The sequence below is a fragment of the Culex pipiens genome, chromosome 3, assembly GCF_016801865.2.
Source record: "Culex pipiens pallens isolate TS chromosome 3, TS_CPP_V2, whole genome shotgun sequence".
Lineage (NCBI taxonomy): Eukaryota > Metazoa > Arthropoda > Insecta > Diptera > Culicidae > Culex > Culex pipiens.
This window is the reverse complement of record NC_068939.1, coordinates 165,189,654-165,201,654: the sequence shown is the minus strand read 5'-3', so window position 1 is coordinate 165,201,654 and position 12,001 is coordinate 165,189,654. Positions and strand designations below refer to the sequence as shown.

Genomic DNA, 12,001 nt, shown 5'->3' with positions numbered 1-12,001 from the left:
TTTTGTAAGCAAATTTTTTTTTACATCGAAAAGGAAGTCAAAAAATTTTTGCGACCAATATTTCGATTTTTTGAAAAAATCTGTATTGATTCAAAAAATCAAACTCGGTCAAAGATTTTTTGCCCTTTTTGGAAATTTCTAAAAAGTTGGCATTTGATGTCCTCCAAAACATATCTGAAAATGAAAAAATTAAAAATTAAGGTAGTGTTTTTTTGCAAATCAAGTTTTAGTGACAAAAAGTGACATTAAAAATCGCCAAAATTTTTTACCGTGTATCATTTTTTTTCAGTGTAGTCCATATCCATACCTACAAATTTGCCCAAGACACCAAATCGATCAAAAAATTCCTTCAAAAGATACAGATTTTTGAATTTTCACATATCATTTTTGTATGGACAACTGCCAAATTTGAATGGAAAATTATATGGTTGTACTAATGATGCAAAATGGCTTATTTGGGCATACCGAAGCACAGTGGTTCAAAAGGCTGTTTTGACGAACTTAGTTGATTAGAGCAAAAAGTAAGCATTTTCGTGCTTTGATATGTTCTACAACTTTGTTCAGCGTTGTCATGGCCTACTTTTGATGAAATTTGTTTTTCAAAATACTCATCACAGTAGGCTATGGAATTTCTAACTTTTGACTGTTAAGAGATAGAGCTTTGGTGTCTTGGGCAAAGTTGTAGGGCTGAAAATTTCCACAAACTTTGTCGAAGACGCCAAAGCTCTATCTTTGCGTTGAATACCAGTTTTGGAACCTTTTCCATAAATCCCTGCCAAAAACCAGTTTTTTGACTAAAACTATGTTGAACTTTGATTTTAGACGATTTCAATGTTCAGAAGAGTTGTCAGTAATATCAAAACAAAAATCTTTGTCGAAGACACCAAATTGATAGGAGCTATGTGTGATGAGTTATAGCAAGATTTGGTGATAATTTAGCTAGTTTTCGAGATCGGTATACAAAGCCTCGGGCAAATTCGGGCAAAAACCCATACAATGGGCTTCAAGTATGACTATTCCCAAACTATTCCAAAATTTTGATGTATTGGAAGTCTATTTTTGAGGCTATCCAGTGTATTTTTGTGAATATCTTTGAAAAAAAAATCCTTCCAAAAGATAGAGAGTTAATCGGCGAATCTAGACATCTAGACAATGTCATAACGTTGGTGTTGCAAAGACAGTAAATTATTTCAAACATTCATATTATTTATTAGCCAATAGGTTCCAAAGATAGACTTCCAATACATCAAAATTTTCACGAGAGTCTGGCCTACACGCCTCGTGTGTCCGAATAAATCGCAAAAATGGCTTATGTGCCTTAAAAGTGTCCTAAATGCATTTAAATAGTCATCAAAAATAAAATAAATTAAAATGCTCGGAAATCTATGACCGTAAACCTTCGGACGAATGATTCACCCGACATTTTGTAGTGGAATAGTCATACTTGAAGCCTATTGTATGGGTTTTTGCCCAAATTTGCCCGAGGCTTTGTATACCGATCTCGAAAACTAGCTAAATTATCACCAAATCTTGCTATAACTCATCACACATAGCTCCTATCAATTTGGTGTCTTCAACAAAGTTGTTTGTTTTGATATTACTGACAACTCTTTTAAACATTGTAATCGTCTAAAATCAAAGTTCAACATAGTTTTAGTCAAAAAACTGGTTTTTGGCAGGGATTTATGAAAAAGGTTCCAAAACTGGTATTCAACGCAAAGATAGAGCTTTGGCGTCTTCGACAAAGTTTGTGGAAATTTTCAGCCCTACAACTTTGCCGAAGACACCAAAGCTCTATCTCTTAACAGTCAAAAGTTAGAAATTCCGTAGCCTACTGTGATGAGTATTTTGAAAAACAAATATCATCAAAAGTAGGCCATGACCAAGCCATGACAACGCTGAACAAAGTTGTAAAACATGTCAAAGCACGAAAATGCTTACTTTTTGCTCTAATCAACTAAGTTCGTCAAAACAGCCTTTTGAACCACTGTGCGAAGGCACCAAAAAAGTTTCGGCCGGATAAAAAAATACAAAAATTAAAATTAAAAATTTGCTCCAAATATTTGAAAAAAAGTTGTCAAAATACACACGATTTTAAATTTTTAAAGAAAACCTGAAAAGCCAGTATGGCATGCTTCAGATAATTTATTTTTCATGAAAACATAATTTCTGTATGTTTTTAATTCATTTCAACTTTGTTTCAAACCACACTCTCTCAAACTGGTCACAAAGGCAAGTTTAAATGAAATTTATAAGTGTCGAGTATGGATTCATTTACTCACTGTTCAAACAATTTAGTTAAAAAAATACCAGACATCATTTTCTGATTTCTTGTACGTTTTTAAAGTATTTAAAATTATAAAAATATACATTTACTTGAAATTGTATGATTTTTTAACATGCAGTCGAGCTTTCAATTGATCTTCACGTTATAAAATTTAAAATTTAGTAGACAAAAGCTTTAAATAAAATTTGTCTTATTTGCCTTATAAAATAAAATAAATAAATAAAGATTATATTTTTTTAATTTCTCTTCTAAAAATAACAGAATCGAAGAGAAACACATCTCAAACAAATGCTGAAAAGTTCTACTTTTCAGCACTGATATGGATGCTGAAAAGTAGAACTTTTCAGCACTTGTTTTGTAAGTACTACTTTTTAACATTATTTAAACGGTGGATTGACCAAATATATGGACATTTGACTTATAATTTCATTCAAAAGGTGTTTTCGGAATTGCAAAAAATGTTGTATGGAACTCGTTGCAAAACTTGATTTTTTCAGCACTTGTCGTATTTATGCAACTCGGTGAACCTCGTTGGATAAATGTACGACTCGTACTGAAAAAATCTTCTTCTTTTTGCAACTTGTGGCATAAAATACTATTTTAAGTCCAACGATTGTAATGAACATTAGAATGGAGTACTAGATTCAATATTTAATGTTTTTCATTTTTTTGCATTAATGTGCTCAACGATGTTTTAAGTAATTTCAAAGAATGACCACTTATAGAAGGTTCCATCAACTCACGGTCTCAGTCGATCTCTAATTGAGTCCATCTTCAACGCACATGGCTACAGCTCGCTAATTAAAAGAGGGAGCACGCGTATAAAACGAATACTTTCTGGAATCGAAACCATTAGTCTTTCGGCGACATCCCTCTCTGGTGCCATGTTTGCCAACGCGCTACTCAGAACTTGGGTTTTCCCGGTGTTAATTGTACCACGCGTCGTCGTCGGCACCGTTCCGACGGACTGCGTCACCATCAAAAGCCACGCGACCGGATCGTACCTCGAGTTGGACGACAGCTTCGATGACCTTCGTACGCACGTAACCCTCGGTGGGGCGCTGGACCTGTGGAACGTTCTACCGGACGGGGATGGCGAAGGAGGGTGGTTCCGGATTCAGCACCTGGAACCGTACCAGGATCTGTACGCGGCCAGCGAGCAGTACGAGTACAGTGAGGACTTGAGGCAGGTGTTTACCTGGGCAAATGGAGCCACCGTTCGGCAGGGTCATTGGGACATTACGGAGTTGGATGGTGAAAAGGTTGGAAATGGACCGAAGAGGTTTCTCATCCGGAACACGTACTACAACGAGTACCTGTGTGCGGCGCACGAGCGAGTTTTTACCTGGAGGACGCATGCCGACATCGAAGACAGCTCATTTATGTGGACAATTCAAAGCTGTGACCAGGAAACGTTTCCTTAAAATAACTCAATAAAATTATCAATTAAAAAAAGGATAAACTAATGAATAGAAAATTTTAATTTGTATAGATTACTACACTCAACCCCCGGCATTTGGTCACTTTTCCGTTTGACACTTTTTTAGTTTGTACCCTGTTGGTTTGACAAAGTCACACTAAAAAGTGACGAACTGTCACTTTTTACACGGGACTCACACATACTATCAAACAAAACTTGTGGTAGTAAGCGTAAGCTCTGTGTAAAGAGGGTGTCAAACTGAAAAGTGATCCCGTTCGTTTGACAACAGTTGGTGTCAAACCAGCGGGGTCAGTGTACTGAGACGAACGTCAGGACTGTTTCGAAAAAAAGTAACAATAAAAATAATTAGAGATTAGAGTGGTCCTATCCGGAAAAGAATGGTCAACAAAAACGTTCAATTTCGCAAAACCCTTATTTTTCAAACAATCATGACTTGAAATCTCGCTTGCAATTAATTATTACAAAAATTACAAGAATTATAAAAATACAAAAATAATAAAAAATGCAAAAAATTCAAAAAAGTAAAAAATTTAAAAAAAAACTATTTTTTTTAATTACCGAAATTTAAAAAAAAATTGCCAAAAAAACTAATTACCAAAATTACCAAAATAACAAAATAACTAAGAATACAAAGAGACGAGTTGTTCTTTTTAATTCCGCTATATCGAGTCGAGAACAGAACACTGATGAAGTCTGCAAGTAGTAGACGAAATACGTATCTGTCAAGATATTAAAAATATATAGCGGAATTAAAAGGAACAACTCGTCTCTTTGTATTCATAGTAATGTATTCTGCTAAAACGCTCAACCAAACCACAACAAAATAACCAAAATGGAAAAAAGAACAAAATGCCAATAAATGATCAAATTGATCAAAATGATCAAGATGGCAAAAATAACCAAATTACAAAAAATATCAAAATGATCAAAATGATCAAAACGATCAAAACGATTAAAACGATCAAAACGATCAAAACGATCAAAACGATCAAAACGATCAAAACGATCAAAACGATCAAAATGATCAAAATTGTCAAAATGATCAAAATGAGCAAAATGATCAAAATGATCAAAATGATCAAAATGATCAAAATGGCCAAAATGATCAAAATCCAGAGTTTTTTTTAAAGGTCCTATAAGCTATTGTCTTTCATATGTTTATAGGACCTAATCAAAAAAGTCGAGAAATGATTAAAATGAATAAAAATTACAAAAATTACAAAAATTACAAAAATTACAAAAATTACAAAAATTACAAAAATTGCAAAAATTACAAAAATTACAAAAATTACAAAAATTACAAAAATTACAAAAATTACAAAAATTACAAAAATTACAAAAATTACAAAAAATTACAAAAATTACAAAAATTACAAAAATTACAAAAATTACAAAAATTACAAAAATTACAAAAATTACAAAAATTACAAAAATTACAAAAATTACAAAAATTACAAAAATTACAAAAATTACAAAAATTACAAAAATTACAAAAATTACAAAAATTACAAAAATTACAAAAAATTACAGAAATTACAAAAATTACAAAAATTACAAAAATTACAAAAATTACAAACATTACAAAAATTACAAAAATTACAAAAATTACAAAAATTACAAAAAATACAAAAATTACAAAAAATACAAAAATTACAAAAATTACAAAAATTACAAAAATTACAAAAATTACAAAAATTACAAAAATTACAAAAATTACAAAAATTACAAAAATTACAAAAATTACAAAAATTACAAAAATTACAAAAAATTTAGTAGTGCAGACTTCGATAAATTTAACTGAATTCAGTAATGAGAAATTGGTGTGAACGTCTTTGTTGTACACGCAGTGATGAAAATAAGTTGTTCGCTTTTGTTTAAGTAATTCTATAACTTATTGGAACAAATTATAGATAGTTACTCTTTTTTGGTAAACAAATACCTTTTAATTAATGAGTGTTTTTTTAATCGTACGATTTTTAACAATAAAGAAGAGAGGTATGGCTTTCGGATATTCCAACAAAAACATTGTAATTCATTTAAGAGACTAGCATTTCGACATTCTTTTTTAATGAGTTTTTTATCACTTTCATTTTATTTATGTTTTAGCAATAATTTCTTCTGCCTAATTATGACATGAGACTCGTTAAAAAAATTACTGTAAAGTTTGTTAAGCCAAACAAACAAAAATAATTTCTTTTTCAACTGTCATAAAAAAAGACAAAAGAAAACAAACAAAAAGAAACAATGGTAAAGTAGGCTATGCAATTCTTTTTTGCTAAGGAAAAATGCATACTTTTTATGTGAATTTTTGTTAATTTGTTCGTTTTAGAGTAAAGTTTATCATCCTTGACTTTTTTTTCTGTTATCGGTACAAAAATATAATGATAGATGGTACTATTTTATCGATTGTTACATGCTTTACTCTGTATTTATGTGTTTGCTTTAGATTTATGCAATATCCTACTCTTTGTTAATTTTTTGTTTTCTTTTCTGCGGGAAATATTTGAAAATCTCTACTTTAACACATTCAGCACATTGATAACGAGTTTCTTTTTGTTTAATTAGGGGGGGTTCGAGTTATAGTTTACTCTATTTTTTCTTTTCTTCGTTCAAATCTTTCTTTCTTAATGTTTTTTTTTGTTGAGCTGCATTTCTTGAAAAAAAAATTGCAACGAAAAGAAACAAGGAAAATGTGATACGAAATAATAAAACGAAACCAAAAACGATGCACGTAATGATATATTCATTCAGAGTGTCGGTGTGGATTCCGTAGTTATAACATAAAGAATATGACAGTAACATTCGGCGCGTAAAACCTTTCCTGAATCTTCCCTCAAACGTTTTGTTGTTGTTCAATTTTCTTTCAACAGAAAAGTAAGAAGAAACAAAAAAAGTGTAGCGGGTGCAACATAGAAACGGCTCCAAGCGCCATTTCTCAAAAACACACTAAACAAAACTACTTAATGTCGAGTAAATGACCGTTTAAAATGAAGCAAAAATTGTAAACAAAAAGTAACAAGAATTTTGTTTTTAGAATTTGGGAGTTTCTGAGTTCGCTCTCGCACTGTCACACATTTTTTGTTTACTTCTTTCACTTGTTTTGTTCTCATATGTTTTCATCACATTTGCAGCTTACGGTCGGCCCCACTTTTTTTTTTCTAGATTAGCGTGTAATTGTAATGTCGAACCAACACGGGGTGTTTTCAAACTGCGCGACAATTTGTTAGACTAGATACGCTAATATTTTTTTCTTTTTATGTTTTCTGTATTGTATTTCGATAGACGATCTTTTTTGTTGATTTTTTTGTAACTTCTCTTCTAATATATTGTTTCAAATGACGGCGGGGATGAGTAGGAAGAGCTTTCGTTTTATTTTCCCAAAAAAATAACTAGTTCTATCTGCTAAACTATCTCGTAAATGTATATTATTATATATATGCAATATCTATTAACTGGTTGTATTTTGCTTGCATTTTCTCCGTTGCAATTTTGCATGCTTTGTTTGATTTTGTGGGTTTGAATGTTTAAAAAACAAAACGGGAAAAACATTTTCTTTTTATAAGTAAGATAACAAAACAGTTTGCTTCTCTCGCAGTCGTCCTAACCTTCTTTTTTTATTATCTCCATTTATGTTGTTTTTTTGTTGTTGTGAATGTTACTTGTTTCATCACGTCGTCTTCGTCACATGCGCTTAATTAATTCACCTTTCCTACCATGAATCACACTTTGCTTATATATGTTCTCGAACCCGGGTTCCGGCTGTTTTTTTTTCTTTAGATCTCACTGCGCGATTTTTTTTTCAACTTTTTTGTGGTGCAACCCCTCTCCACACAGAGACAGGGCAGATTGGATTGGACATCGATGGTGGTTCACAACCAGTTTAAAAATCCATTTGTCATGATTTCCGCGGTGGCGTCGGGGGTGGTCGCGATTCTTTGGGAATGTTCTCATATACTGAGGTTGAGAGATAGAAGAAAGGAAAAATGTTGTTAACCATTGTGAAAATTTTGCTTAAATTTAGGTGAAATATATATGTAATTTTACAAAAAAAAAAAAACTTTCGAAAACATTAAACATACAAATGTTTGAAGACCTAAAAATTTAACAAAAAAACATGAAAAATATCATATCCATTTCAAACAAAGATGCTACATAATCAAGACAGCCAACTGCCTCAAATCTGGGAAGCAGAGCCATCTGATGGATTAAAACTAAAATTTCGTAGTTCGACTCAAGCCCGCTCGTGGTGCCAGTGGCGCCACTGTTTTAGATGTTATTTACATGAGAAGTTCAAGTTTTTTTTTACGATTTCCGGATAGGAATGTTTATACCAAGAAAAAAAATGTGACTCAAGGTGCTTTCAAAAACATCCAAAAAGCAAAAATATATTTTTTTTATTGAACCTTTAAAAAAAAAACAAAACAAAACCTGTTCCAATTATTTTTAGTCAGATTTTGATTCAGAATATTGAAAAATATTTCTAGGTTTAATCTATACTAGACCAAACAATTATGACAGCTAAGTAATTTTCGCTTGAAATATGTTGATAGTATTGTTTGATCATAAATACACTAACTTTTCAAGTGCAAAGGATTATGTAGAGTACGCACTTGGTAAGGAACCGGTCAAGAATAATTTTAAATGGGCAACAGCGGTAGCGAAAGCAAGCCAAAGAGGGTGAAGAAAAGCCCCAAGTAATCGCTTCCTCTTTTTTGTTCTGCTGTTCGTACACACCAAATTTTTTTTTCGCTGAAATTCAGTAAAGTTTCACTGAATTTTAATCAACAAATTCTCAGTTAATTGATATTTATAATTTTGACAGATGATTGACAGAAATTTCAGCAAAACGGTTGCCAAAGCAACTGAAATTTCAGCAAAAGAAATGACAGTTAGTTTTGCTGAAAATTCAGTAACATTATTTTGTCAGTTTGACAGATCATTTGCTGAAGATTCGGCAATCGTTGCTGGTTTTTCAGTTATCATGATTTGATTTGTATGCCATTTTATGCCAAACCTAAGAAAAACTTTTGGTTAGCATCGAGGCAATCCAAAATTTGATGTGTATGGCTGTTTCATGACCTCTTTTCTTTAGAGGTGCGTACCGGACCTTTTTTTTGAATATCGATAGATCTGGGATTTTTGTGCGTTATTTGGCTAAATGTCTAAAATGAATGTTTGACAATAGGTCGAAAAGACAAACATCCGAAACAAGAATTAAAATTTAAAAAAAATATACAAATGACATTTTATCATTTTTTTAATCTTCCCATGTTTGGAGGAATGAGAAAACTCACTTTTTTTAAGCTCGCAATATTTTTAAAACTCACGAAATATTTACTGAAACAATGATAAATTATATGAATGAATAGAAAAAAAGCTAGTATTCTATTACAGCAAAAACGAGAACGAAACTCACAACTTTGTATTTTGTCCAGTTTTCAAGTTTCTCAAACAATTTGCAAATAAATTTTCATTTCGGATTTCACAAAAAGAAAGTTAAACGAACACATATTGCCACTTCAAACATTTTGACATTCGACCTTTTGTCTTCTAGATCTCGAATGTTTCCTCGCTGCGAATTAGGCACAAAATGTTAAAGCTAATGAACTCATTTTATTTAAATATTCACCGTAATTCAAACCTCTAGGCGGGCTATGATCCAAAAAAATCGTCAAAAATCATTTTTCAACCAATTTCTGTTCCTAAAAAAGCAATGAAAAAAAGAACTCCTAAAATTTTAGAAAATTGAAAGATTGAAGTTTTACTTGTTTATATATATACATTGCCATTGTCCTTAATTTTTTTTCAGGGATCAGTAGTGTGGAAAGAGTCCGTAAAACATGAAAAACGCAAAAAGCAAAAGGTAATGATAGGAGGTGGTAGAAGCAACCAAATAATATCAGAAACAAACATAAGTTAAACAAGATAAATGCAAATTAAAAAAGGCTAAAATTGAAACAAGACAAACATAAAACAATACAAGTAAACTTTTCCGTAGTTCAAAAGTTGCTTTAAATGAGCTCCTAAACAAAAAATCTCTTTTTTTTAAATACAGTTCTTGGTCGGTAACTGGGCTGAGAACGTAGACCAGTCACCGAATGCTGCTCGCTAACTGGGCTGAACGAAAAATTACGAGGGGACCACCGATGCAATAATATCTTCCTGATGAAACATACAAATAAAAGTTACTCAAATTAATTTACAATGCTGGCTTTCCATATTTCTTTAATTGTGACTTGCAATTAAATAAAGTTGGATTTTTTTTTGTATTTATTGAAAATTATTTTTGCATCCTCGGTCATTTCGGTTTGTTTTGGTTTTTTGACGTTTGTCTGCTTTTTAACTGGGCTACGGCCCAGTTATCGAGCGCCCAGCTAAAAAGCAGCCCAGTTCAACAGCGCCCAGTTACCGAACAACTACTGTTGTTCGGGCTGAAACCTGTCAGTCCGAAGAAGATTTTTCGTTTGAGCAGTGTCGCACCCCCCGACTACTGCGATCGATAACGACGAAGGTGGCAACACGGCGTCGTTAGCGACGAAGCGCAAACGAGAGAGAAGGAGAGAACGACGCAACGAACGCACCCGCTTGTGGAGAGTTTTTTTGGCGCGAAAACGGACGAGTTGCGCGATTGTTGGTGGAAGCGTCGAGTCGAGGACCAAGCAAGTTCGCCGCAAGCAGCCGAAGTGATCGGACGGAAGTCGCCGCCGCGGATCGCGAGTTTTTCGGAACAAACAATTTACATTAAAATTAGTTGCTAAATAGATGTAGTAGAGAAACTCGAGTGTTTTAATCGGTGTTGCTTGCGATAATCCGACCCTCCCAAGTGGTTCCCCAAGTCCGCCAAATAGTGCAAAAAATACAGTCCACAAGTTGAACTCGAAAACGGACATGGTCCAAACGAGCCGGATCTGGTGAACCGGAAGCGCGGGGACAGTGCCAAGGACAAAGGCGGAGGGTCGTTTTATCGCGGCAAATGGACAAGTTCGCGAAAAGTGCGAAAAAAGTGAACGCCGCGAACAAGTGAAAAAAGCCGCCATCTTGGCGAAAAGTGAACGAGGACGCCATCTTTGTGAAAAAGTGCAAAGTGTGAGAAGCGATGCGTCCAGAAAGTTCTTGAGTGGAAAAGGTTCTTGAAGAGGAACAAGTGGCAGGTTCCAGAAGCGGGACCAGAAGAGAAGTGACGATTCGGATTAGAGGACACAATTTCCCCCCAAGCATCGCGATTTCGGACTTGGCCGATTTCCGTGTTTGATTCGGGCACAAGGCTCGATTGTTGGTGTTCCTCTAATGCCGAAAAGTGCTTCAAAAGCTCCTGCAACATCCCCCGGAAGCAGCGCTGAATTTGGAGATTCAGCCACAACGTCGACGCCAGTAGTGAAGAAGGAGAAGAAGAAGCGGAAGTTGCAGGACAAGATCAAGATGGAGATCGAGACGCTCGTCCACCGCCGAGGCCTGGCCAAAGGTAAGGTGACAAAAATCTTGAAAGCTATTCGCCCTACGGAGACTGCGGAAGTCCGCCAGCTAAGCGAGCCGCAAGTCCACGTCTACCTCAAGAAGTTGGAAACTGCTCAAAAGGAGTACATGTCCAACCACGAAAGCATCCTGGCCATGGTCGACATGGAGGGTCGTAAGCAAGCTGACAAGCACTACGAAGAATTTGACGACCTCCATGACAAAGTAGCCCTCATGCTCGAAGAGCAGTTGCTCGGGTTCAATGCCACAAGGGCAAACGGAACGCTGAACGCAACTGCACCCCCGCAAGCCCCTCAACCCCCTGTCATTGTTCACCAGCCCTTGAGAATGCCAATCCCCTCGTTCGACGGCCGCTACGAGAGTTGGCCGAAGTTCAAGGTTCTGTTCAAGGAAGTGGTCGACAAGGCGCCCGATCCGCCAGCGGTGAAGCTCTACCATCTGGAACACGCGCTGGTGGGGGGTGCAGTTGGGTCGATCGACGCGAAGACCATCAGCGAGGGCAACTACGCTCATGCCTGGGAGATTCTGGAGGAAAAGTACGGCAACAAGCGTCACACGATCGATCGGCACATCCACGGTTTGCTGAACCTGTCGAAGATGACCAACGAGGACCACATCGAGCTGAGAGGCCTGGTGGATGAGTGCACAAGGCACGTCGAGAGTTTGAAGTTCCTAGGACAAGAGTTTACGGGAGTATCGGAGCTGATCGTGGTCCATCTGCTCGGCGCAGCGCTGGACAAGGACACTCGGAGACTCTGGGAGTCAGAAGTCAAGAACTGTGACCTGCCCAAGTACGACAA

The 12,001-nt window shown here is 35.2% G+C and overlaps 2 protein-coding genes across 3 annotated transcripts in view; one reads left to right on the top strand and one right to left on the bottom strand.

The window, feature by feature from the left end:
* The first annotated feature begins 3,171 nt into the window (after positions 1-3,171).
* On the top strand, positions 3,172-3,711 carry LOC120419387 (uncharacterized). Its single transcript, XM_039582062.1, has one exon. The coding sequence runs from the start codon at positions 3,172-3,174 to the stop codon at positions 3,709-3,711; it is 540 nt and encodes a 179-aa protein (XP_039437996.1).
* Positions 3,712-6,928: 3,217 nt separating this feature from the next.
* The window catches only part of LOC120418785 (tyrosine-protein phosphatase corkscrew-like), a 57,344-nt gene continuing 52,271 nt past the window's right edge, over positions 6,929-12,001 (bottom strand). For both annotated transcript variants that reach the window (XM_039581266.2, XM_039581274.2), the window contains one exon: positions 6,929-7,682. In XM_039581266.2, coding sequence (XP_039437200.1) covers positions 7,624-7,682 — 59 coding nt within the window. In that variant the 3' untranslated portion in view covers positions 6,929-7,623. The remainder of the gene's footprint in view (positions 7,683-12,001) is intronic.